Source organism: Lates calcarifer, linkage group LG18, assembly GCF_001640805.2.
Source record: "Lates calcarifer isolate ASB-BC8 linkage group LG18, TLL_Latcal_v3, whole genome shotgun sequence".
NCBI classification, from domain to species: Eukaryota; Metazoa; Chordata; class Actinopteri; family Centropomidae; genus Lates; species Lates calcarifer.
The window spans coordinates 1,387,515-1,414,625 of NC_066850.1; the positions used below are offsets into that span (position 1 = coordinate 1,387,515).

The following is a 27,111-nucleotide window of genomic DNA, read 5'->3' on the forward strand; positions in this document are numbered from 1 at the left end:
ATTACACAATGAACATAATCTAGATTTTCTCAAACAGTACATGACCAACACATGGAAAACAACCAAGAAAGACAAGATAAATTATAGTAATATAAATAAAACTAATTAAGAAGTAATGAAAAGAAAATGGCCTAAAAAATAAAAATAAAAAAGATAAAGTAGTAGGACCCAATTGCAGCACTCAGCCAGTGTGGCTCATCCCTGAAACAAACTAGCACCCACAGTCTATTTAACAGCAGGCATCAGTACCGTCAGGGAGCAGGCAGGAGACAATAGTTTCAAAACCAGGTAACAGTCAGGACGGCAGATAAATCTGAGGGAGTGGGCCTGAACACAGAAGCCAGCAGGTCAGTATCCCGAGGAAACAGTTCACACAGCCACAAACTAAATCCAAAGGGCACGGACAAGCTCAGGGTCAGAGACAGGAGATCAATACAGACAAGGAGGCTGGAAAGTCTTGCATCAGAAATGGCAAAGAACAAGAGTGAGTGAACTGAAGAGGCTTAAATACCGGCTCAATTGGTGGGTGGAGGTGCACTGGCACAGGTGAGCTGAGTTGGCTGATGAGATGGGCGTGGCTGGCAGGTGGAAAAGTAATGAAGCAGAACTGTGACAAAAATGTAATGAGAACAATAAACAAAGAACAAATAAATATATTCAATACAAAAAATAAAAGGTTAAGAGAGAAAAACTCATTTGAAATAATGATGTAAAGTAATATAAAAGTAAATTAATTAAAAATAAGAAATGAAGGAAAATGAACAAACAAAAAACAAAAAGCTGAAACAAAAGAAAAATCACACACCAGTTTTTAGTTAAAGAGATTTTAATATGCTTGAAAAAACATTTTATCAGTGCAGAAGTGAAAAAAACCCAGAGGAGCTTATTATTACATTTGTCCTCAACACCTCTATAGTTTAAGTCTGTTGTGTAAAAGAAGCTAATTGAAACTCCCACCCTGAGGTCACTGGAGGACGTTGGTGGTGGAGGCTTTCCCACTGCTACAGGATGTGAATGAGGCAGATTGTCTTCCTGTTATTCTACAGGAGATGAGAGAGTGGTCGTTCATGGAAAGAAAGAAAGAAAGAAGCGAGTGTGTGTTTCAGCACGCAGCAGGCACGCGTCAGTCAAGTGCGGTCGAATGATCCCGGATGATACTGTCAGATACGTGCTTGTGTTGAAACATGTGGGTTCCCACTGCGCCGCTCTTGTTCAGTGGAAATGAAAATGGGAAGTAGGAAAAAAAAAGAGGGAAGTAAGGAAACTGATCATAAAATGGGTGTACGTTTCCACGTGGTCATTGCAGAAAAATGTCTACATTGCATGTTTTCAGAGAAGTTGCTTGTGTAGCACAGAAACGTTCAGGCCTCTGACTCAAACTGCACGTCAAAGAAAATGTTTCATTTGAATCTTTCCCTAAGCACCTACATGTGTGTGTTTGTGTGTGTGTGTAGCTGGAGCTCATCAGACACATGCTGGAGTCCGTCTGGCTGAAGTACAAACTCGGCCCTCGTGTTTTGTGCTTGTGAGTAGCCCTCCCTCCACAGTGTGTGTGTGTGTGTGTCTTCTTTAAAGTCATGTTTTTAACTAATGTAAAGCGCTGACAGAATGTGTGTGTTCATCTTCACACGTGTGTGCTCCGATCACCCCCCCGCTGTGTGTGCGTGTTTGTCCACATGTGCAAATTGTCGGTGACCCCTCTTCACATGTGCGCTCACGTTATGTAACATTTTCTGTGTTTATATGTGTGTGTGCGCTCCAGGACACAGCGGGGCAGTCCAGCCGAATGGTCCGTGTTTCACTTCATGTTTCGGATCCTGGAAGCCACGAGGGGTCTCTGCCTGCCACTCCCACCCGGTAAAACCCACACACTTTCACTTTGTCAGTTGTTATAATCCAGTCTGTCTCTGTCTCACCCGGAATAACAATGCGTGTTTGCACTGAGAGACAAAAGACCAACTCTCCCCCGCACTAATGTAACCAAAAATATGTTAAACATTAGCATAGTGCAGACATGGGTAAAGCAGAGTGTGAATACATTTTCAATCATTTGAATTCATTTTCCCCCCCGTTACACAATCCTGTGATTTTAGTCGCTCATGAGCAAAAGTTTGTGGGTCAGAATCCTAAAGTGTGGGAGTAAGAAAGTAAATGACAGATGCCCTGAAGCATGGCAGTACACCCTTAACACTGAGGCTGCAGGTGTGAATGTGAGTGTGAGACTGTAGAACAGCAAACATACTCAGCTCGTTTCCTTTTATGTTGGAAAAAAATCACACACCTGCGTGCAGACGTTGTGCAGTCAGGTGTACACTTGTGTTGTAATGAAATTTCCATTAGCCTTAGCTGAATTGTGAGTTTAGTGCATATTACATAGCCGCTAGCGTGACTGCACACTGTTAGTCTTGATTTGCTTTTTCCTTTCCTTTCTCTTCTTCTTCTTCTTTCTTGTTTTGCCCTACATTTTTTTCTCTCCCTCCAGGCTATCACACTCTGTTAGCAGTGTTTGCTGTGCGTTGCCTCCCTCATCAGACCTTCCTACAGTACATTGATCATGGTTTCCTGCAGCTCACCGAAACCTTTCTGTCTCGGCTCATGACAGGTACACAAACGCCTGGTTTCCTGGTTTTTCAGTAGATGTGAGGACACTCGTTGACATGATGCATTCCCTAGCCCCTTGTGCTAATCACAAAGTCTAACCTCAGCCTTAAAACCAAGTCTTAACCATTGAACAGCTTTTTGAATTTGGTGGGAAAAAATGTCAAAAATGTCCCCACAATACAAAAATGTCCCCACAAGGATGGTTTTAAACCAAAATTTGCCCACACAACCATGAACATGAACACACAGCTAAGTCTTTGTGTACATGTTAAATATCTCTCCATCAACATGTTGACGTGGTCACTCTGGTTTCCCAAGACTTGAATTCTTGTTAGTTTAGTAAGTAGTTAGTTAGTAAATTCATTCATTCAGCCAGTGTAAATCACAAAGTCTGTTTTGTAGAATGTTCTTTTTATGTAAGGCACACTGTCTTAAAAACAAAACAAAAATAATCATTGTTTAAAATCTTGTTATTATATGAAAATGGAAGCCGTATGGAAGTATGACGTGAGTATAGTAAGTTACATATACAATATATACATATACAAAATTATATAATAAGATATGAAATACATTAATGCAGCAGAAACATAACAGAAACAAAAAAGTTTTGTATCCAAGCTGATACATTCAGTCCAAATAATGTACAAAGCATACAGCATTCAGTACTTCACCATCAGTGAGATTGACTTGAGCAAATTCCTGTTTTGATGTCTGTCAAACCACATTCATCATCATATTAGGAGTTGTCATTAAGGAGGGAACTCTTGTGGACTCTCTTGTAATGCCGAGAAGCAAAGAAATACAGGAATGGATTCAAGCAGTGATTGAAAAAGTAAAAACATTCCACAAACGTCAGCATCTTACTAACATGAAGCAGTTTTTCTGAGCCCATTAAACGCGCACACACGTACAGTGTACGAAGAATGAGAGGAAAAAAGCCAACAACCAGGTAGACGGCGATGATTCGAATGAAAAGTTTTGTAACTCTTTCGTAACACTGCTTCTTGTTGGGCCTTTGAATTCGCTTGACCCCTCTAACGAGTAGCACATAGAAGGACAACAAGACTATTTGGCTGAACACTATATATATGATGTAGACTTGTTCAAGCATCGGTGCGATCCTTTGATTGCTGCAGGAACGGAAGTCAGTCTGCTCACTCTTGGTTTTCACGTCTGTTAGTGAAAACACAACTGGAAGAGCCTCCAGGGTGGCGAGCATCCACACAGACATCAGTAACAACCGCTGCCAGTTACGACCCAGCTTTTCCCACTTTGCATTGTGAAGAATCTGTCAAATGAAATGGACATTTTTAGTTTGATATCTGACTGCTTGCTGCTGTCACTACTTTTACACATTGTTCATTTACCTAAACATCTAAACAAAGCCTTACATACCTGGTAGTACCTCTGAATACTTATCAGCACCAGAATGTTTAAGTCGGAGCTGATGCAGAAAAAGAAGAAGAAGAAGAGAAACTGACAGACGCTGTGTGTCAGATGCGATCCACTGAAGAAAATGACCACGCCAAAAGGCAGGCAGAGCAGGCAGAGGAGGTCCGACACCGCCAGGTTGAAGAAGAGGCGCTGCGACATGGTGGAGCCGTGAAGATGCTGACTGAGCGTGATTATCACGGCGATGTTGGCGGGGATACCAAGCAGACAGATGACTGCGATAATCACACCAGCGCAGATGTACCAGAGGTGGAGGCAGGAGGTCAGAGGAGATCCCGAGGAGGAGCAGCTGGTGATGTTGAAGCTCCCGTTAACACTCATCATGGATGGGGAATGAAGGAGAGAGATGAAGGAGTGATGAGACTAAACTGAAGCGAGTCTGGGAGGTAGAAATGTCTACTATTGAGTCAAGCTCAGGCTGTCTGACCTGGTTGTGAGACACCCTAACTAGTCATATATATACCCACATGCAGTGGTCTGTGGTCATGGTGCTAATGGGGTCAAAAACTGTTTTTGTAGCACTCAAGTCTTCAGAGGCACACTGTCACCTCGGATAGATAGATAGTTAAATAGAAGAATTTCCAACAGGATGTTAATCCACACACTCGTATCTACCCCGCTGAAATTTTTGGGGATCATTGAACACATGGCATCCTCTGTTCCAAACTACAGCCTCACAGTTCTCAGCATCGCGCCAGTTTCAACCACAGTCACACAGGTGGCTGAGCTGTACCACACCTGTGGTGAACTACTTTCTGAAACACGACAGAAAACCCTAAAAAGCCACAGAACAGTTGCTATGACGGACAGATGTAAACGGCCTTTAAATGCCCAAGCAGGTCACACCACAGTCCGTGTGACGTGTTCACTTGACTCACTTCAAGTCAGAGGTAGAGTTCAGCTACCATGGGGATTCGTTCCTTCACTCAAAGACAATGATAATGTGTGTTTTGTTTATCTTGTATTGGATTTCATAGAACGGAAAAAATGTTCAAAAACCAAACACTGTGACTTGGCACTGAAATCAACAAAACCAAAATATCTGGCCTCCCTCGTTGCTCTCGATCGGGGTGTAGTTTACATGGTTCTTTCTCATGAACAGAACAAACAAAGATCCTTGGAGATGAAAAGATTATTTAAAGGACAGAGTCCAAATGGTTTCAAACTTCAAAGTGAGGGAAAAGGCAGTTGCATTACTTTGAAGTGAGAGAGTTCATGCGTCACTTCTCCCCAGGGATTAATCAAATATCTACATATCTGTAATATAATGGGCCGGGCAGGTGTGCACTTTCTGCCTCATTATAAACACACACAGTCTAACTAGTCTTCCGTAGCCTGAGTGCAGACCTTTGATTTGCTGACCAGGCGTCCATTTTTCTTTCAAACCAAAGCTAAATGCTAACATTTGCATGCTAATGGTGATAATACCAACATGCTCTTTTTAATGTGTGTTCATCCTGTCCACTGTGTCAGTTTGGGGTGTTAGCATGCTGATGAGGATGCCGTTGGTCAGCTGGCCACCACATAATCTGGGATTTTCCTCCCATGTCAGATTTGTTTTCGGAACAGTAATTAGCGCCTCTCTTTTCCTTTCGTTTTGTGTTTAGATTTGGACAACAGCGACGCCAACGAGAGACTCAAGTTCAGCATACTTAAGAGACTCCCTGAGGTACTTCTGCTTATGAGAGTGTGTGTGTGTGTGTGTGTGGCCAAACATGAAGTTTTTATGCAGGGTGAGGAGTAGTTAAGATTTTTGCAGCATATTCTCAGCCGTCCAAATGATGACATGCTGGGTGAAAAAAAAAAAACCTGGAGGACAGAGATGAAATGTTCCAGGCCTGGTCCGGAGTGGATTCCTCAGCCTGGGATGGTATGAGGAGTGAAACAATGCATAATCCTGTCTGTTACTGAGGGGGGAAGGTTTGATCTTTTCTCGAATGGTTCTCTCCCCAAAACTTCCCATTCTGGTCCAATTAAGAGTTTGAAGTTATTTTAGGCCTCATCTCCCTCAAGCCCCCCTCAAGCCAATCACAAAGCACTTGTGTAACTGGCTGGTAAGTGTGTGTATGAGTGTGTGTGTGTGTGTTGGGGAGGGGGCTGTGCATGCAGTTGTCTGCTTAGCCTGTGTGTGTGTGTTTATGTCCTAACTCTTGTGTAACTTCCACGTGTTCCAGTGTGGGTACAGTATATTTCTTTTGTAGCTGTGAGTGTGTGTGTGTGTGTGTGTGTGTGTGTGTGTGTGTGTGTGTGTGTTACATCCGCATTGTGATCAGAGGAATGTTGAGTGTTTAGTGTCTCTGTTCTGTTTCCTGCCCGTCAGACTGTTGTTGGGTTAGTTTGGCAGGCAGGAGAGATTTAGCAGGTACAACACACACACACACACACTCTCTCATAGAGCTAGATAGCAGGAAGTGTGTGCCCACTGTTGGAGATTTGTACCTTGACTAAGCCCAGCTCCCCTCATCACAAGGTTCCTTACTTGTTTTTTTTCCCTGAGCTTTTCGCCACTGAAAGCAGCGTTTTCTTAACTTGACCTCTTGTCACATGTTGCAAAATGACCTACTCCCATCCATGTGTTCTATAGCTCCACCACTTATCCTTTTAGGGTCATGGGGGGGGGTGGAGGTACACAGGTCGCCAGAACCTTCAGGTTTGGATTCACTGTCCAAAGTGAGAGAGTATTTAAGTTTGCCGTTAACGTCTAGAAAAAGATCTGTATCATGATATAAAAGAACCATGACAGAAGATTGGTCCACGTCGCCTTCTGCTTTTACTATAAATCAGGATTATTTTTCAAAGAGCTGCATGTTCTTAAATATGTTTTGAGCCCTGATTATTCCGTGTAAACCTATATGTATTAATGAGCTGAGGAACTTCAATCCTTGCGTAAGTTGTTTCCTCTCACGTCTGACAGAAGAACAATCCTTGAAGTGGTTCAGCAGCTCTGTATCAACTTGGCAGCGTGTTTGAAGCTGGACAGAAAGCAGCCTTGAGGGAAAGCTGCATTCTTTCTTATTGTCAGTCACGTCGCTGCTCTCTGTTTGCTCAGGATTTATTTATTACTGTGGTGCACGTTTCACAACACCGAAAAATATGATTTCTCTGGAAGCCCTCATTAGTAGTCAGCTCCACAGTAATGGTTTTCAGTTCCAGTTGGCGAAATAGAAAGGCGCAGATGTTCACATGCTCCAGGGATGATTTTTTTATGACAACATGAGCTACATGCCTAAAATGTAAACTCTATTGTGTGTGTGTGTGTGTGTGTGCAGCCTATGGAGCAGAGGATCTACCATATGTGGGATCATCCCATCAGCTCAGCTTCAATCTCCAGAGATTATGTCAGGACGCTGCTGGAGAAAGGCAACAAAAACAAGGTACCACAGCGCAGCGCGTCACACACGCTGAGGAGAGTACACACTTTCTCCTCTCACACACACACACTCACACACACACTGAATGCACTGCAGACTTGCAAACTACGCTGAAAGTCTTCCAGATGCACATTAAACATCTCAGAAAAATTGCCTTCTTCATTAAATGTATCAAAAACTGTGACCCCGGCTGCTCAGCTAACACACCATCTACCCACTTCACGACGGCGTTGGGCAGTTTCTGTCAGCTAATTGGTTCACGGCAGACTGGCGTGGGGAGCCGGTGGCGTTTTGTGCGACACCAGATAAGAAAAAAAAAGTTAAACTGCAGCTAACTTTATTCATAAATGGAAACAAGTCAGTTAAGGTTTGTGGATTTGCTGCAGATTTGTCTTGACTGTGTAAAAAAAGAAGCAGAATCCACAGTTGTGTTTTTGTGTTTTTCCTTCCTCCTCAGGGATTTGCATTCACCGGCAGAGACAAGCCCGGCTTCAGACCCGAGTTTCTGCCTCTTACCTACCTGGCAAAAGTACTCTCTGATATAGAGGAACAAGGTAGTGTATGTGTGTGTGTGTGTGTGTTTATATCCTGCCTGCTTTAGCTACAGAGGCCTTTGGAGGATTAAGACAGAATGTGTGTATTCCTTGTGTGTTTCTGTGCACACTTGGTCAAAAGGCAGCAGTCTCTATCATGAAGCAGGGTACGGTGTGTGTGTGTGTGGTTGTATCTGGTGTTGAATCCTCTATAATAAGCCCTATCTCTTTCTTACTCCACCTCCTCCCCTCTGCCTTCCAGCTCTGAACCCGTTCGAGGAGCAGGAGAACGTGGACGCTCGGTTTGTGGAGGAGACGGCTCTGAAACAGACACTAATACTGCTGGGCTTTGAGGAGAAGTGAAAGAATGGAGGAGGAGGAGGAGGAGGGGATGGATGGATGGTTGGATCGAGAGAAAAACAGATGAGGGGGAAAATGCGTTTGAGAGCACAGTCATCATTGACTGGGCCTTGAGGACAAGTAACGGATGGATGGATGGATGATTGAGGGGCCTGGAGTGAAAGATGAATGGAGAGATTGAAAGGCAGAGCGCTCATAAACAAGCTCCTGCTGATTGATGACAAATTAGGGCAGGGCGGAGGGATGGAGGGATGGGTGGATGGGTGGAGACGCCCAGAAAGGAAAGACGGAGAACCAAAACTTATAACACAATAGGGAACACAGTTAGATCCTCAGCTTTTCCTTAATCAATTCCAGGAAACATGCTTTTCAATTATTTATTGAAAATCAATATCAGCAGGCAGCTATTTATATTAACTCAATTTCAGTTCTCTCCAGTGCCTCCTCAACTTCCCCACGTTTTCAAATACAATTTATGCACATGGACAGAATTTATAAATCAAACACACTTGTTTGTCCTTCCTGTAACGCCGCTGCTCCCCATCAACTTGATTACATACTGACAAAAGCTCTGCAGACAGAATAAGCCTGATGTGGTCAGTCTGTGGCTGCTGTGCATTAAATCTGATTTCAACACAGAATCTTTGCAGTAGGAAACAGCTTAGTGAGACTAACTAGCACTTAGATATTTAGATGTTTAGAACTGACTTCTCTAAATCCACCGATCATAACTTTATACCAAATCTAAAGGAGGAGGTTCTGTGAAGAGAGGCAGATGAGTAAGAGGGATTTTCAAGCTTTGAGGCAGCTAAGATGTTGATTAAACACCACTGAGTTCAACTTGATGATTTCAGTACCAACTTCACTTTGTGAAATATAAATATGCTTTTCTACAAAACCCTCAGCCATTTGAATTCCTCCGCCAAGGCCAAATAATCCTACACACGTCTGTCCGTCTCTTATAACAGAAAAATACAGGAAAAAGGAAGTTTGCTGATAATGAATGATAATGAATATTTGGCCTTTAGACTGGATCCTCCCCGGGGCCACGCCCCATCTCTCCACCTTGTTTTGTGTGAGACATGACCTTCTTGGTGCAGGTAACAAAAGAGGTTTAAACTTTGCTTGATTCAATGAACTCAGTGGTTCAGTCGATCTGTGCACGTTGCACCATCAGTCAGAAAATGCTTTAGTACATGTACATGGTTACTAAGGCAATAAGAGCTGAAGTAAAAAAAACACTCAAATATCTGGTTTCAATTATGTGACTGTGTGCCCTCAATCATGACTGAGCTCTTACTGTAAATGAGGAAATTCTTTGGTAGTGGGTCGTGTGTGTGCGGTGTGTGTTCATTATCCTTTTTACAGCTTCTGAGTTTTGGCACGCTGCACGTCCTCTAAGACTAAATACCAGAGAATATTGACATCTCATGTTGATTTGAGAAATTACATAACACTCTGAAAAAAGGGATTTCATTGCCACTCATGTTTCTCATGTTTATAAAGTTTTGTACGATGAAATGTGAATAAAGAGATTTCTTTTTTCAAGTCTCCCGTATCTTCCTCTTTTACTGCCATACTTTTCAAGAACATGGTTAGGCCTTGGCTCACTTTGTTTCCAGTTAATTTCCTCTGAAGCCTGAAAAAGCGCTAACTGCACTGTGGAGCCTTGAGATAAATCAGGAAACAATCTGAACTCACAGTCCAATAGTTTGTGGCGTGAAAAGTTCTGCAGAGGAGGAAGTGAGCTCTCGTGTTCTTGAGACTATTTGAGTGTTTTGGACAGACTCAGCAGAGTTCCACCGAAGTCAGGAAATAATCTCAGCATCCGTCATCACACACGCTGAGTCACATTTAGTGAAGAACACACCCATCACGCTTTGGTACCCAGTGACTTCTTTCTTGTTGGAGTTACCTCCGGACACTTAGTTTCAAATCATTCCTCTTTCAGGGGATTCCTCTTTTAAATGAGAACAAACCGTTGGTTGGTCAGTGCCTCCTCCACACTTTGTTATGCACTTGGTGTTATGTAGCTGGCTAATAAGCACAAACTGTTAAATCGGGAGAGGCCGACTTAATCTGACAGCTCTCACCGTCAGCCTGCAGCGGATCATCGTGCACACACACACATCACATCACCGGCTGGATGGAGCTGGCTCAGAATCAGATAAACTCAACCTGCTGCCTCTTGAACCTCTGCAGAGGTTGACTCACACAGCGTGCATCACAGACCCAGCTCCACACGGTGTACACCGCTGGTTTCCAGGCTTTTTTGTCTGAAATGTGGCCCCCACCTCCCTGTAGATGAGCTGTGGTACCCCTTCATCAGCACCGTCAACTCTTCATCCATTAGTTTTGACATTTGAACTGCTGAATTCATTTCTTTTAGGTATCGCTAATAATCATCAACTGTTCAGTCATTACCTTTAGATTTTTTAACCATGAATCCATTACTTTATTATTTCACTGTAACAATACATTTACTGCACATCGATCACACCACATTCTGATTTTATCTGGATGTTTATTTTTCTCGGAAACGCAGTAATGGCCCCCACATGAACTCGGCACTCAAACACACACATGCTTACAGGCTGCAGTACACACTCTTTGACACCAAAGCTTTTATCCTAAGTTAAGATCCACAGATAGAAAGACTTCCAGTAAATTTGTCGAAGCTTCAGAGGCTGGCGACTTTGTTTTTGGTCTCTGGTAACCGACTCTGAACTCTCCACCTCATTTACAGCTTCACTTTTATCCATTTCTTTCCCTCGCCTCTCCTCCGCTGCCTTTTCCGACTGCCACCTCTCCTTCCTCTTCATTTAAATTCTCCTCTCTTTGTCGTTCTCTATGCTCTTTCATTGCCCGATCTTCCTCTCCATATTTACATTTATCATTTCAGACATTAAGCAGGCACCCTTAGCCTAGCTTAGAGCTTAAACCAATTCCAATTTATTCATCAGCTGCAAGATTACAAGTGTGAGGGAAGAAATGGCAACAAGACTAAAGAATATGTAGAAATATGTGAAGTGAATTTATCTGTAGTAGAGACTAAAGATGTGTTGCTAAACACAGAAACAGACACAGACATGATACAAGAGAAGTTTCTTTTCCCTCCACTCTCCTACAACACTTAGTCTTACTGCAAGCAGAGTGTAAACAAGCTCTTGCCAGTAAATGTCAAAAAAAGGAAACAAAATCACAACCAGATGCAAGTCCACAAGCACACACACACATGACAAAACAGCAGTGGTATGCTGGACAGTCAGAACAAAAACATACACAAGAGGCAGAGAGGTGGAGGAAGGAAAGAGCAGGAGAGCTGATGGATCAATAAATGTGTGATAGGAACGAACCAAAATGCAGAAAAATGCACCAGAAAACAAAGTGAAAAATTCTGATTCTCATTTGTTTCTGAATTTCTGCTGATTCCTCGAGTGAAGATGAAATGTGTGTAAAGGAGTTTGAATAAAAATCAGCCAAAACCAGCGACTTGATGACACAGCTGTCTTAATGTGCACATTTCATTATTCTAGATCTCTAAGGGTTTGACTGTGGGCTTACGGATGTGTCTCATGTTGGCTCCCGGCTGGCCCGGTTTGAACGGGGCCTGGGCTCCGTACGGTTTGGGCAGAGGGAGCGCGTCGGTCTCGGGGATGTACGCGTTGGGACGGGACTCGGCTGTGGTGTACTGTCCGTTAGGCAACTGGTTCCACTCTTCTTCGGCCAGCTGCACACACACACACACACACACACATAAACACACCAGAGGCAGTTTTAATATTTCATGTACGACTGCGCGACCTTGAACTAAATAGCTAAAATTCAATTTTCCTGAATTGTAAAGATGAAAATGGAATAATTAATACAGCAGTTCATTTATTTCTTTTAATAGATGCGAGAGCAGCGATATGCAGAATCTCAAGGTGGATTCAAATCTGACCTGTGATTTTTTCATATTAGCTTCTAGAAAAGAAAACACAGGAGATCAGTGATTATGGAGCGGCTCTGCAGGAAGCGAGCTACAGGATTTTGTCTTTTGGAATGAAGTAATATCAAGACACAGCTGCACAGATGTTAAAAAGTGAATTCACTCGTGCTGTTATTTGTTAAGTGTAGCTACAAACTGTCTTTCCTGCTTCAGGAAAACTGATGTGTGTCTGCTAGAAAACTGACAGTGGCTGACAAAACTGATTTGAACCCAATGTGGCTGAGGGATCAATTTGTAACCACGGCGGCCTCCTGCTGATGAAAAAGAAAAAAATATGCACACATCCTCATGACACTACAGTCTCTCTCTTTGACTTTCAACCCGCAACGGCATGTAAATGAACTGTGCCTAAATCTCTCAGAGACTTCAAAGAGATGGCGATTTCCTCATGCATATGGACAGTTTATCCGCTGGCATGTGATCTAAGGAGCGCGCACAAAAACACGGAATAATGTCTTTGGATGCAAATACATAGCAGGAAGTGCAGATAAATAAACAGGAAAAAAACCATTCCTTTCATCACGTTCACACACCTTTCTATTTTGAGAGGAAGCTTTAAATTATTATGATTAATAATGACGTAAAAACGTATAGTCCTCCATCAGATGCACGGTAAATGTGATTTCTGGTTTGGCACTGTGCATGCAGAGTGCTGTGGTGACTTTCTGGGCCTGCAGCTTTAAGCAGAAATAAATTGGGTGAGAAAATACAGATCAGTGTAACAACAGACAGGCTGCAGACAGCTGGACTGGTTTCAGATACAGCTGATTCCTGTGTGTGCTGATTCCTTTCTTGTGTAGACAGCTTCTACCTCTGTTTGTCAGTCTGCCTGTCTCTGTCTGCCCTTCTAGTCCTGTGTTTGTACATGTGGTGAAAAGTTGCTGTCTAGTCTCTGCGAGTGTGTGTGTAGTTTTTTTCTGTCAGTGCATGTTCAGGTAAACAGCAGACCCAGTTTTTTCTGCCTCAGAATCTTAATCGATTCTCGCCCCGCGACATGTCCCTGCTTTTTCTTTGTCACTCTATCTTCTTTTCTCGGCCCTCGCTGCTTTAATCACTTCCTGCCCAGTGGTCTTTGTGTGTGTGTTGTGTTCTTTACCCTCTCTCTCTCCTCTTTGTCCCTCTGCCTCCTCTTCTTGTCCCGGAGCATCCTCCTCCACTCCTCCTCTATCTCAGGGCAGGGTGGCAGGCCCTGCTCCAGCCGCCTCTGGCACCTGTCCATCTGGAAACACAGGGGCAGCCAGAGAGAAACATTCACTTTGTATTCCTGTCGCTGCGTCCACTCTGCACTCTCTCAATTCGAACTGTGCTCGAAAACAGATGGTCGTATTAGTGTCAGGATTTGGGCAAAGCTATGCCTCTGCATTTTCTGCTTGTGGTTGTGTGTATGGCGCGCTGCAGGCGTACGTCAGCTGCAGAGGCTCTTCAGGTTATTAACACACATGTGAGAAATCCTCTCAGCTTCATTAGTTACAGACAGAAAGCAGTGAGACTTAATCTACACAATCTAGACATGAAATGTGAAAGGCGCCTCCGACGTTCACTCTACTGAGCTGGTTAGCATCTTTTAGCTCACTGTTTTGGTTTTACACCCCTCAACTCTACTGTTGTGATTTAGCTTCTAAACATCTCCAGGTGCAACAGGCAGAAAACCAACTGCAGGCTACCTGCTGGGCACCAAGCAGCAGACAACATTAGCAGTTAGCTGCTTGCATCTTAACAGTCAGGTGTTTCCTTCAGGAGTTAACAGGAGACCAAAACAAAGCCAGAAGTGGTGTGAACACAGCACTTACAGACTGAAGCAGCTACAAACTCCAGATGCAGCTGTGTTTACAGCTTCTCTCCACTGACAGTTACAGCTAGCATTACACACTGAAAAGTTAGCAGAGAGACTTTCTATATGGAACATGGAAACACTAATTTAAACACTACGTTAAGAACATATGTTACAGAGACATTAACTTACAGTTGATGCAGTCTGTGGGTTTTTAGATGAAGAGTGAGGAGACTTTATACTTCAGCACTCAAATGTCAACAATCAAACTCTTCTCGGTTGCTATGGTTACAGAAGTTACTGATAGGCTAACAGCTACGTAGCCTGGCAACCTCTTTCCCATGTTTTCAGTGACCGTAACATGATGAAGGGAAGTGAAAGTTCAGTTCCCTCGTTCTTTCATTTACTGTGTTACCACTGATTAATCTGTCTGTCCTTGTATAGTTTCTTGTTGTCTTTTAGTGACAGTGCTTTATTTTTATGATTCCACTGGAGGTTTTTCTCATTTAGGAAAATTATTATTGAATATTATTTTGTCTCTCTGTGTTTACCCTCTTGATTTATTTTACTGTGCAAATAAGCAAAGTAAATGGGTTTGAGGTGAAGATGGGACACGGTGAGAAATGATTTTTGAGACACTTTGTGCTCTCTTCGATCACCGTCAGTGGAGAGTGACGGGAACAAATTGGAAAGACAGTGGGAGACTCAGGGGTGAATGTGCAACTAAGATATCGGCTTCGACCTCTGGAGTCGTACTGTGGTTGTACGTGCTGTGAGTGACCAGCACCACCTCTGACCTGGAGCTCTTTCTCCTTGATCTCTTGTTGTTGAGACAAAGCAGCAGCTTGCTTCACAGAAAGTTCAGCAGAGACGGCCATCAGTCGACGGTTGGTGTTGATTATATGAGTTCGGAGATCGTTCAGCTGGAGGCAGACAACACACACACACACACACAGACTGGGTAAATCTTACACTGATTCAACATCATCATTCATCTTCATTCATTCATGTTATTATGACATGCTTACACAAGCTGTTACGTGTGATGAACCTTCTTCCACTAGCTTTTGTTTAAGGCTTTTTATAGTTTGTGAGAGAGAGAGGTGGAGAAATGCAGAGTTGTAATGCTCGGTGAACTCCTAAATGCCCACTCTGCATGCTCCTCACATGGGCCGCACATGCTCCTCAAACAATGTGTGAGCTAAAAACACTGGACTGTAACTCAACAGGTGATTGATATAACGAGTGTTTCTGTGGAACCTGAGTGTGTATTCTTTTGTGTTGGAGCTCGTGTCCGTATTATCTGATTCGTGTATCTCTGCCTGTGTGCGAGTGGATCTTGTTGTCTACCTTCTTTCCCAGTGAGAGTCTGTCCTGTTGGCAGTTCTCCGCCTGCTCGCTGAGTGGCTTTGAGAGCCGGGTCACCTGGTCCACCAGGAGCTCCTTTTCCAGCAGCTGCCTCTCATGTTCGGCTAGATTCACCTCAAGCTGCACACGCAGACACACTATGATTATGCACTTGCAGCACGGTTTTTAAAATCCTTATGTGAAAATATTCAGTGTTGTTGGGTACCTGCTCAATTTTCTTGACCAGTTCTACCGTTGATGGGTCTTTGCCTTTCAACTCTTTGTAATCAACTGTTCGATTCACACATTCAAGTGTCTTGTCTCTTGCTTCTGAAAGCTGAGAGATGGAGAGAATTAGACAAAAACAAGACTGGACGACAGGTCAATACACACACACCTACAGTGTATTGACATATACATACATACTGTTCATACAGGCCATACAGCATTAAACTGCTGTCAGTGCTGTCTAGTAATGCAAATAACACAGTAATTTCCCTCAGGACAACACTCTTCACACAAATGACTCAGTAAACAACATGAAAGTAGAAAAGCAAGAAATTTAGAATCAGGCTGCCACTGTCTGTGCTTCGAGTGCCCTGTCCTCCGGGCATTTAAGATACTGTATTTCACTGGGGATTTAAATGAGCGCTTCAGACATGTCTCAGCTAAATGTAGTGCATATATGGGAGCTACTCCCCGCTAGGTGACAACTCACTGGCAAAGTGTGATAAGAGAAACCAAAAATTTAAAACACCACACGATCCCTCTAAGGTACTGTTATTTTGTTTTTTTCTTTTCGACATCCCTTAGGGCAGCAGAAACGAGGGGAGGTGAGGATGCACAAGACAGCTCAAAGAAGATGAGTTAATAGCGAAGAGAGACAAAAGGCAGGCGGGAGGACAAGACAAGACATTAAAATTAAGTGAGAGGACAGCGCAGGCATTTCAGATTCACGCCTTTAGCTGACACTCTTCTCCTGAAATACTGAGCTGCAGTTTGTGAGTGAGGAGTTTGCAGCCCCGGTTAAAAAAAAAAAAAAAAGCAGGGCTGACATGATTTATTGATGAAGAGTTTAGATGAACAACAGAAAATGAACATAATTAAATGTACCCCGTGGTGTGACCTCTAAACACCAGTCTTTTAATGAGGGCTCTGGTTTTGTTTGTCTGGTCTAAACCATGACGACACACATTCACTGGCATGTGCAGGCAGCAACGCAATTAGCAACCTTTCCAATGGTTTCACACTTCTCCACTGATCTACAGGCGGTGGTGACGCTTTGAGAAATGTGCCAACAAAGGAAGGAAGGAGGAAAACTACAGACTAGTAAACATGGATGAAAACAATACAGGTTTCAAAATACTTGAAAACAACATCAGCTTTGCAAATTTGTCAGACCTCAAGGATACACACAATGCAGTTTGATGTGGGACATTTCACAAGAAACGAGGCGCCTTTAAACTCATCTATCAAGCAAAAATGCTGAGTTTTACGATGGCTCCAGCTTCAAATGTTAAACCTCTGATTTTCTCTGGTTTATATCATTGTCAACCTGGAAGAACAGTCAACAAACTTCTGTTGTTTGTCCAGGTTTTGTTTAACTGAAGTTTGGGGAAGTGTGCATAATCTGAGACGCGACATGAAGACTGTTTCCATCTGATGAAGGGTGCAGCCAAGAAACATTAGTCTTGTATAAACAGATTAAAGCGTTAAAGTGACGAAGCTGAACAATGAGATTTTAAAGACTAAATGATAAATCAAATGAACATAAAACTAAATAAAGCCATCATAAGGATATGGGGTCATAGCTGGAATCAGTCTATTTCAAGAGGAGAAAAGGTTCTAATCCAGTATGAAAGGAAGATTATGGAGAGAGATAAATAAGAAGTGCAGGGACTGTAGATGGAGCAATTAAAGAAGCTACAGTCTGTCAACAGGGAAGTTAATGCCAATGCCCAGTGGCCCCATTACAGCAAAATAAAGGTAGTCCATGTATAAAAATACTGTATATGAAGCTGAGATGATCAAGGAGCCATGACAGAGACCATAAAAGGGACATAAGCAGAAAATAGAACGAAGTAAAAAACACAGATCAGATGACAGAGGAGAAGAAAAAAAAGGGAATGCATGAGAAAATATTTATAGATGCTTGAGGAGATCAGCGAGGGAGGCAAATATAAGAGAAGAAGAAGTGAGTGGACAGACAGAAAGGAAAGAGAGGAGTGTGGAGGAAGTGAGGAGAAAAACAGGGTGTGGAAAAATGTTGTTCACATGACCTGGCTTATGAAACAGCTCCCCTCCATTCGACCATACAGTGTGTGCACTGACATGCACCTGTGTATGTTTACGTGGGTGAATCTAAGGCAAAAGTGTGTGTGTGTGTGTGTTGGACTTGAAAGACAGCATGGAACAAAGTGATGATTCCCATTTCCCCTCCCTTCATGGATGAGATTAATGAAGCCTCTCTTACACAAACAGACAGGGAATCTGATTAAAACAGACTAGGGTGCTCAGTCTGTTAAAAAGACGCCTCTCCCTCGATGTTTTATCACTCTAGTTTTAACTCAATAGTACAGCTGTCGTGTGATTAACCGAGGTGTTTGTTAGGCTAAAGTTACAGATGCTCAATAAGAAAGTTGAGAGGCAGAAACACTGACAGCAGCTGATAGACTGAAAAGCAGAGACAGAGATGAGAGCGGTGCAGATGTACTCGGAGAGGCTGATAAAAGACTGACAGCAAGGGGAGATAAAGTGAAGAAGAGCAAAGAAACGACAGCATGGAGCCCAGACTGAGGAAAGGAACGAGAGATCGGATGTGAAAGCAGACAAGAAAGGCAGAATTAGAGAGACGAGATGCTGAGAAACAGGAATTGGGGCTGACCAACAGGGACCGGGGTTATCTGCAGTTTTCTCTGAGAATATGACTTTGACAACAAATCCTTGTTCGTGGAGCAAGGAGCTGAATGCACGAGCAGGTGATTTCAAAACCAAAATTAAGCCACAAAGGCAAAAATAATGTCCCCATTTTTAGACTGAATGTGCAAATGAAGGTCACCAAATCTGTAAAATCTGACAGTGACGCCACAAATTACTGCTGACCCCACATAGCCCTGGTCATACACCAGTTACAGTATTCAACATTTGAAAGGACCTGTTGTGTTGTGTGTTGTTTCCACTCCAAAAGAGAAAGTTAGCAAGCTAGGCTAACCAGGCCCTGCTCGGAAAGTGGAAGCTAGTTATCCTAGCTTGCAAATGTATGCCATGATTCCCACTAAACATTACCTTTCATTCATATTTTGTTAGCTACCTAGGGTTAAAAGGAGACAACTCTGCAATCCAACAACTACACTATGTAATAACTGAAGAATGGGTCTTCAGTGCAAAGAAACCTCACTGCATCAAAGATGTTTTCATACACTTCAAAGCTTTAAATGAAGATGAACTTTTTCAGACGCCAGAATCTGCAAACAGCCGCCTGAGACGTGTGTGTGCCCAGTCCTAACTTTTGAGTCTGATTGATGTGTGTTCCACCCTCATACGTAACCACCCGAAGCCATTTAAACACTACATGATGGATGGGATACAGCGCGTCTGTCATTCTCCCTCTCCTCTCTCCGCCCTTCAATCAGTCTTTTCTCCCCTCTCTGTGTTGCCCTCACTCTTAACATTTTTATACCCGTCCTCCTCCTCCTCCCTCTGTTCATATGCGCTGTTTGTCTTTCTCTTTGTATTCATCTGTTTCTGTGTCAGTGGCCCTGCTCTGCTTGCCTGCATCTCTGTTTTCTTCATCTGACAGTCACAAAGAATGAGCTGCTTTCTCGGCTCATGAATGCTGTAAACCATTGTACATATGACAGCATCCACGCAGAATACAATTTGCATGTGATTTACATAATTTAAGATCGTTAGTGGTTAACATGATGGCTTAGAAAGCCACATAATAGATGGCACACTGCATATTTAACAGTGTAATAATAAAGGTAAATAATGACCTTATTTATAAACTACCTCCCAATAATGAGTTACAAAGTCCCTCACAGTTAAAAGACATAAAAGGCAAAGGGACAGATCAGTAAAGCAGAAAGGTCAGTAAAGTAACTGTAGTAAAATCATAATCGTAATAAGGTTATGTAAGGTTAATTAGCAGAACATGTGAGCAGAGGAGCTGAACGGAAGCTTTCCTTAGACCCAAATGAGGAACACGTTATAATTAGACATGAACATTTTAACTTGGAAGAATATCAGAAGAACATCAGACCTACAGCTGAGAGGACTTGAGGGTTGCAGTGATGGAAGAACACTCAATCACAACTGTGCAAACACATACCTTCCATCATATTAACAACTAGCCAACTAAATAAAGACAACATGGTAAAGGTGAACACTGCAAACACAACATCAGATAAGGTAACTACTATGTAAGTACTACACATATGTTTTCAGGATAGATTTGAAAGATGATACATATTCTGCTGACCTGGACGACTCAGGCAAATCATTCCACAGCCTTGAACCCTCTGACAACAAAAGCCCTCACTTTTCACTTTTCTAAGTGGGATACAGGAATAGTTATGAGGTAACGTTCCTGTCTGCAGAAGGCCTCAGGCAACATCAAGGCTCACAAGACATTAAAGACAGGAGTTATGCACTATATGGGCTGTACAGAAGTTGGCTGATAACAGTGTGAAGGGCAAAGAAACCAACTTAGATTTCAATTTTAAGGATTTAAATGTGGTAGAATGTGGGTTTTCTTTATGTCAAGCTGATACAAAAACAGGAGAGCTGCTGTGGGAACCTTGAGCAGAGCTAACATACTGGTGTAAAAGACGTCATTGCTGGATCTCTGTACCACTGTCATGATTACATTTGGGATGCATCCAAATTTGGCTGAAAACTTGAGTGAGTCAGAAAGTTCGGCAGCGGTCTGAAGAGAGGTCAGATTTAAGAGATAGAGCTGAGTTTCAAGCACCAAAAAAAGAGAGAGAGAGAGATTACGAGTCACAGTATTATCAGCCTTTTTGTTTCTGTGTGCCTGCTTTTCTTGATTGCTCTCTACTTGTCTGACTTAAGTCTCTCACATACACACCCACATTACCACACACCCGCTGTCTATCAAGACACGATTCAAGGTGGGTTTCCCCGTGGCAATAAGTTTCAGACAGGCTGGACAAAGATTTAAGAGACGGACAGATGAGCTATGACTCACCACCATGGGGACAGTGCCGTATGTCATCAGCCCCACTCTGTTATAAATCTCACTCCTTGACTGACTGTGTTTATGTTCTATAAATATATCTCTGTCTGTATCTTTGTGATACTGTGCATGACTATGTGTAACAGAAGTCTAGCTAGTCATTAGAGGACTGTTCAACAATATTCAGATGTTGCTGCAAGGGTATTATCGCAACTTCCCTGATCACAGTGTGTGTACCTGTATGTGTGTTTGAGACGTTGGCGTGCCAGCAACTCATAAACAAGTAGTAAATTCAGAATCCAACACCAACCTCTGTTTATTTTTGCTGCAATTAAAATTCCTCAGAGCAAATGAAAGCCTCAGAGTATATTGAACTTCAATAGTTTCACAGATGGCTCGATCTATCTTTGTCAAAATTTCTCATCAAAGGGAGGGGGGGTCCGTCTGCAATGAACAGATAAACTGGTCACAGATGAATACAAATACACAATATATATGATAAATCGACAGCAAGGCAGTTGCATGGAGATTGAATTCGCGTAGAGAATGAATTTGCAGGCAGAATGAATTGAGCTGGCAAGCCTCCTGCAATAGGAGAGACCCCTGTGATTCACTTTTTGTACCCAGGGGAGCTAGATGGCTGTATAAAAGGAAAACAGCGATTTAGAAAATGATTTGCTATTTACTCACAGAGGAGAGGCAGAGATAGGGGATGACTGGATGGATGAATGGATGACAAGACAGATGGACTAATCAGGGATGTAAGTGTTAATTTTCAGAAAGTTCCAGCAGTTGCATGTGTATCCAAGCAAGACGGAAAAGTCTACAGTCTAAGCCAGAAGCTGGGAGGCTGAACTTATGCACAGAGGTGCTTTGGAGCGAAATGCTAACATGAGCATGACAATGATAATGCTAACACATGTCCCGTGCCACGTTCACCATTTTAGGATGATGTGTCAACATGCTGACATTTGTTAATTAGCATGAAACACAAAGTACAGCTGAGGTTGATGTGGCTCAACCTCACTGACTTTCTACATGAAAAGTCAGGGATTCATCCTGAGGTGACCATGAATATCTGAACCAGATTTCATGCCAATTCATACCATAGTTGTTAACATTTCTACTCCAAACCACAAATGGCAACATCATGTTGGCACTAGAGGAAATGTCAGGTGATCGCATTCATTAGGGTACATCCTCTGGGAAGTATGAATGTCCGTACAAAATCTGCTGCCAATCCAAATGGATGTGGAGATATTTCACTGGATAAGTGGACATTGTGAAACTGCTGGTAGTACTGGATGAAAAGTCAGAAGTCTGGCTTCATCCTCTGGGGACCACAAATGTCAGTCAGAAGGGGAAAGATGGAGAGTGAGACAGTGGAGAAAAATGTGTTGGGAAGGAAGGACGGGTAGATAAAGTTACTCCCAAGTGAAACAAAAACCTTAAGAGTGCCTCAAGGGGAAAATTAAAGGAATGATGGTCTGACAAAGAATAAAAGAAATGAATGATGAGAGAGACAATAGGAAATGATAGTGACAGACAAACGATGGCACCAACAGGGCCTGTTGTAGCGAACGACAAACAGCAGAAGGAGTAAACAGATGGAGAAAAGGGAAAGGGGCGTTTTTCAAAAGGAGCAGCACATGGTGAAGTCTATTCCAACACTGCGTTCATCCAAAAGAGCACAAGACTCAGATGAGAGAATTCTGGTCCAGCAGCAAGTCAAAACCAGTCACTCTGATCCAGAGCAGCAACACACCCAATCCCACGACGCCGCCACTGGCAGGGAAACTCAGTGTGTGTATGTGTGTGTGTGTGTTTGTATGCCTTTCTCAAATCTCTCTCCTTCTATGCGTCTGTCACTCGGCAGAGTTGCTTGAACGTGTTTGTGTTTTTATGTTATTTATTCATGTGCGTCTCAGTCTGTTTCTGTGAAGCTCGGTTCACTGCTTGGTTGTTTGGGTTTGTCCCTCTTGGTTTGGATCTTCATCTTCTTTCTACACGTCTGTCTGTAGAGTTTAGGGAGCAAAAGTACGATTTCTGTCTCTGTTCAAACTTCTGACGATGTTCGACTACAGTCACATCACCTTGACAACTTTTGATGAGTGATCAAAGTCATCTTACAGATGTACAGTGATGGTATGTGAGCAAAAAAGGGCTATAAGCAAAGTAGAATATGAACAATTAATGTGTTCATTAGTTTAAAAAGAAAGCACTCCGCAGTATATTTACTAGAGAATTCATTAGTCTCACTGAACCTTTGAAAGTTTTTTGAAACAGAGTTCTGCTTATTAGTAGTGTTCTAAGTGAATAAGTATGTATTGTCTTCTAAAGCTTGTACTTAACTTTCCTTTCTGGAGTTCCCCTAAACTGATAAAGTTGAACAATAGTCTGCAATACCCAAGACACATACAACTCTCATGTATACACAAATCATTCGCTTCCTAAGGTCCTACGAGGATTCTCCACTGACATCACATAAATCACATAAACCTCCAAAATTACTGTTTTTCTTTCAAGATGAGAACACATACACCTAGCTGGACAACGGCCTGAGGCACTGTTGGATAAAGTCCCTGGCTTGCAGACAATGACGTGCATAAAGACACAAACCGACAAATTCACCAGAAGATTCCAAGGAAAAATTCTACGGACACTCACACAATCTGGCTTTTTGTTGCAAAATATATTATCTAATTACACCAGATCTAACTGTTTCCAGACATGATTTTGAAGCCAGGGAGCTAAGACACATCCTGATGTTGTCATGCTGAGATTAGACACAGGGGAAATGTGGACAGCCGTATGCTATAGGCCCAATCTGTGCAAATTGGCGGCCATATTAGCAAAGTCACTCTAGGGAAACTGCAGAGGCACTTTGCTGTAACTTTTGGGAACTATACAGTAGGCGCTATTCACAGAAGATGCTAGTTCACTACAAACAGCTTAAAAAAAGAAACTGTGTTCATCACTGGTTCCCAAGAAATGAGAACATACTGAGAAAGGAGAAATGGGTGTTGAGAGACTGTCGCCAGAACACTGTCAACACTATTTACACAACAGCACAGATTTTAATGACAGATTTCCATAAAACATGTCAATCAGCCACGCTTATAAGCAGACATCTTTCCACCCACATTTTTTCCCACTGATTAATTTGCAGTTCTAAAAGTTTGGCGGCATTACTTCTTATCTTAAAGTTACTTTGTTCTATCAGTGAGCGACCACCACTAATGTCTGTGCAAGGATGTGCATGAGCGTGTGGGTTAATTCTACCTCTATCTGCAACACGGTGATCTCTTCTTCCAACTTTCTCTTGAGGGGAACGTCTTTCTTCTTCAGGTCTATCTGCCTCTTCTCCTCATTAATGGCTAACTGCAAGTCTCTTATCTCCTTCTCCATCGTCTCCAGCGCCACGTTGCCCTTAGTGATGGCTGCCTCTTGGATGTTCACCTTGTCGTAGTAGTTGAGCAGCACCTCCTCGTGCTCCAAGAGCTGAATGCCACTGTAGGCGATACGTACAAACACAGAGGCACAACCATCATTTTGATGCAGATCCTCTTCTTGAATTCAGGTAAAATTGTACTTCAAAGTTGCCACCTACAGAAAATTGCGGCGCTGTACAGCAGACTCTTGACTCTTATTCATCTCCAGAAGCGCCTGCTCCTGGAGGTTGATCATTTGCGTGAGTCTCAGCAGCTCCAGTTTATTGTTCTCGCTCTGCTGACTGATCTCACGGTGCTTCCATACAACCTGGAAGATGTTAGGGTGCATGTTCATGCTTTTATATACAATGAAACGCTTCCAGTTGATAGCAGCTAGACAGTGACTCCTACAGCAGGCAACACAAAAGTTCACAAACTGTTGTGATCTCTGAATTGACTCTTCAGTGTCTTATGAAACACAAAACATGAACACAGGAGCAGCTGGATGTGGATTTGACTCTACAGCCTAATCTGTTTATTTAAAATGTTCAATTTCTGATACTGGCTTAAGGCAAAGGCCCACAATTAGTATCCCACAGTGTGTTTTGACTGATCTCATCTTTGTGATAATGTGTGCATATGTAGACCTTGGAGATGTCATTGTGCAGTTTGTCTCTCAGTTTGGAGCTATTAGAGAGCTTCATATGAGCCTTTGTGAGTGATCTGGAATGGAGACACAACCCACACACAAAGAAAAACATCAGATATATAACACAGATATAGCTTCGGTGGTAATTACCAAGAAATGCACTGGGTCAAGTAAAAACATGAACTGATAACAATGCAGTCCTCACAAAATGAACCTGATAACCTTTACAGAGGCAGCAATTCTCAAAAGGCTTCTACTGTTTTTCATATTGGATGTGTATGCCCTTCTTCACTGCATTAGTATGTGCTATTTTTCTGTACTAACATGTCACACACACAGACAACCCTGCCAAGTCGCTCAGCAAAACACACACACACACACACCTGTCCTTGTTGATGACTATGGTGCGTTGGATCTCTGTCTCGTTTTCCAGGACTTTAACCTGCTCTGTCAGCTCTGTGATAGTCTGTGAGGCGATCTGCTTCAACTTGATGTACTTCATCTTCTCTTCCACGATCATGTCGCACAGTTTAGAGTACTGTGATATTCTGAGGGGGAATAACACTGATTAGCAACAAAGCCAAAGTGTTCCTCTGCATTACAAAGCCTGGTCACTATCAGGAGTGGTACCTGTAAAACACTTTACTCTCTTTGTTTAGCACCTTGCTACGCACAGTAAGATTTACTGTAGGGTTTATACCCATAGTCAATGACAGGTGTCAAGGCTGACTCAGCTGATAGGAAGTGACCGTAAAATGTAATAATTTAATGTTAATTTATGAAGGGTGGGGGGCAGATGATATGTCAGGTGCAACCACATGAGACTGTAGTCTGTGGTCGTGACCTAACTTACTGTATTGTGCACGTCTGCTGTTGTGGGTGGTGCCAGATGCATTAGTCTAACTCAGAACACTGAAGTATGACCAATTAGTAAGTTATGGTTTTCTGCCCAGACAACATGTGCAGATGTCTGAATTAATTGTGATCCCAGCTGTTACACAGATCAGAGGAACCAAAAAAACAAGTAGGGAATCAATTATCAGTTGAGGAGTTGGTTACATTAACATACTGTGTACAGGGATTCAATTTGCTGCCCACGCTGGTGGCTAACGATGATCCTGCTACTGCGTATAAGCAATCTGTGATGACATTTACAAAGAGATCTTTAATTGCGCAATAAAATCTCCACATTATACAAAAAGAAGGAAGAAGTTAAAGAGGGAGTGAAACTGAGAGACGGACAGGAAATGTGAAGACAGTGACAGAGAAGGAAGTTATTATGTTTCCCCTCATACTGGCTTAGAAGCTTCTTTGTAACCAAAATCCCCCTCTCTCTCCACACACACACACACACACACACACACCTTCACATTTAACAGAGCGGTGCTGATGAGGAAAACAGAAGAGAAAACAACAGTGACACCTGCGCTGTAGCATAGTATTCAGCTTGTTGTGGTCCATGATGATCAGGTCTTTTTCCCGCAGCTCGTGCCGGATGAGCTGGTTCAGTTGCTGTGGACAGAGTTTGGCAAAACCACAGTTTCATTACTGGTGCTTATGAGCGTGTGCTCGCAAGCCTCAACCCTCAATCTTATTTTTTAATGTTGTCGCAACTTCTCTTCTGACACTGTGAATAATTAAAGAACAAACAAATACATTAGCGCCTCTAGCAGCCCTGGTTCAGTGATTTCGTAACTGGTCGTTCTTCACTTGGGTTTTCATATCCGTAGTGTGGTGACATTTGCTGTCATTGTGGTCACGTTTGCTCTCCTGTCCCACCACGTCAAACTAAACTGATTTTATATTAGTTCCTCTTTGATGCACTTCTGTGTGAAATATGCATGTCCGCACCTGCATGTTATTAAAAGCACTAATGAAGACATCAAAACTTGATCCCTCTCTGTGTGTGTGCTCCTTCGGTCCTTGTTTGCGTACATGATGGTGTGTGTGTGTGTGTGTGTGTGTGTTTGTGTTGCACCTCAGCCCTGAGCAGCTCTCGGTGCTTCTGGCCCCTCTCCTCGGCTTTGATCTGTGTCAGACATCTGAGGTTATGCAGTTCTTCTCTGAGGCCGTTTGACTCCCTCAGCAGCTCCTGAATCATCCCGTACTGCTGCTTCTTCTGGCTCTCCTCCTCAGCCACTGATACCTGGTTGGGAAACACATTCAAGGAGGGTCTCGTTTGAAAAATCCGAAGACTCAATTTGGATGGAATTGTGACAGTGAAGTGAACTACAAGGCCCTTAATGCAAGGACGATGGAAAGAGGACGGATGCTGAAACTTTTCTGTGCAAAGTGCAGGATTTTCGCCCAAAGGGAATGTTAAAGTTTTGTATAACTGTGACATACTGTAGGATGAGAAAATTATGCAATAGGCAATCTCATTTTGTCTTGAAGATAAAGACAGT

General features: G+C 42.8%; 3 protein-coding genes across 3 annotated transcripts in view; 1 reads left to right on the forward strand and 2 right to left on the reverse strand.

The window, feature by feature from the left end:
- Nucleotides 1-9,871, forward strand: part of gsap (gamma-secretase activating protein) — a 28,338-nt gene extending 18,467 nt beyond the window's left edge. Inside the window, exons 26-32 of the mRNA XM_018685184.2 lie at nt 1,455-1,525; nt 1,763-1,857; nt 2,483-2,602; nt 5,664-5,725; nt 7,326-7,430; nt 7,885-7,981; nt 8,223-9,871. Of these exons, the coding sequence (XP_018540700.1) occupies nt 1,455-1,525; nt 1,763-1,857; nt 2,483-2,602; nt 5,664-5,725; nt 7,326-7,430; nt 7,885-7,981; nt 8,223-8,323 (651 nt within the window). The 3' untranslated portion in view covers nt 8,324-9,871. The remainder of the gene's footprint in view (nt 1-1,454; nt 1,526-1,762; nt 1,858-2,482; nt 2,603-5,663; nt 5,726-7,325; nt 7,431-7,884; nt 7,982-8,222) is intronic.
- LOC108888936 (urotensin-2 receptor) lies at nt 2,633-5,653 on the reverse strand. The gene is made up of 2 exons (XM_018685185.2): nt 4,000-5,653; nt 2,633-3,892 (listed from the first exon to the last, which is right to left on the reverse strand). Exons 1-2 carry the CDS (start codon nt 4,378-4,380, stop codon nt 3,341-3,343), a joined length of 933 nt encoding a protein of 310 aa, XP_018540701.1. The 5' UTR covers nt 4,381-5,653; the 3' UTR covers nt 2,633-3,340.
- A 1,378-nt stretch (nt 9,872-11,249) lies between the features above and the next one.
- Nucleotides 11,250-27,111, reverse strand: part of ccdc146 (coiled-coil domain containing 146) — a 41,481-nt gene continuing 25,619 nt past the window's right edge. Inside the window, exons 13-23 of the mRNA XM_018685156.2 lie at nt 26,685-26,852; nt 26,130-26,218; nt 25,090-25,254; nt 24,705-24,780; nt 24,237-24,385; nt 23,909-24,137; nt 15,656-15,766; nt 15,433-15,570; nt 14,880-15,005; nt 13,408-13,530; nt 11,250-12,050 (exon numbers count right to left, since the gene is read on the reverse strand). Of these exons, the coding sequence (XP_018540672.1) occupies nt 11,853-12,050; nt 13,408-13,530; nt 14,880-15,005; nt 15,433-15,570; nt 15,656-15,766; nt 23,909-24,137; nt 24,237-24,385; nt 24,705-24,780; nt 25,090-25,254; nt 26,130-26,218; nt 26,685-26,852 (1,572 nt within the window). The 3' untranslated portion in view covers nt 11,250-11,852. The remainder of the gene's footprint in view (nt 12,051-13,407; nt 13,531-14,879; nt 15,006-15,432; nt 15,571-15,655; nt 15,767-23,908; nt 24,138-24,236; nt 24,386-24,704; nt 24,781-25,089; nt 25,255-26,129; nt 26,219-26,684; nt 26,853-27,111) is intronic.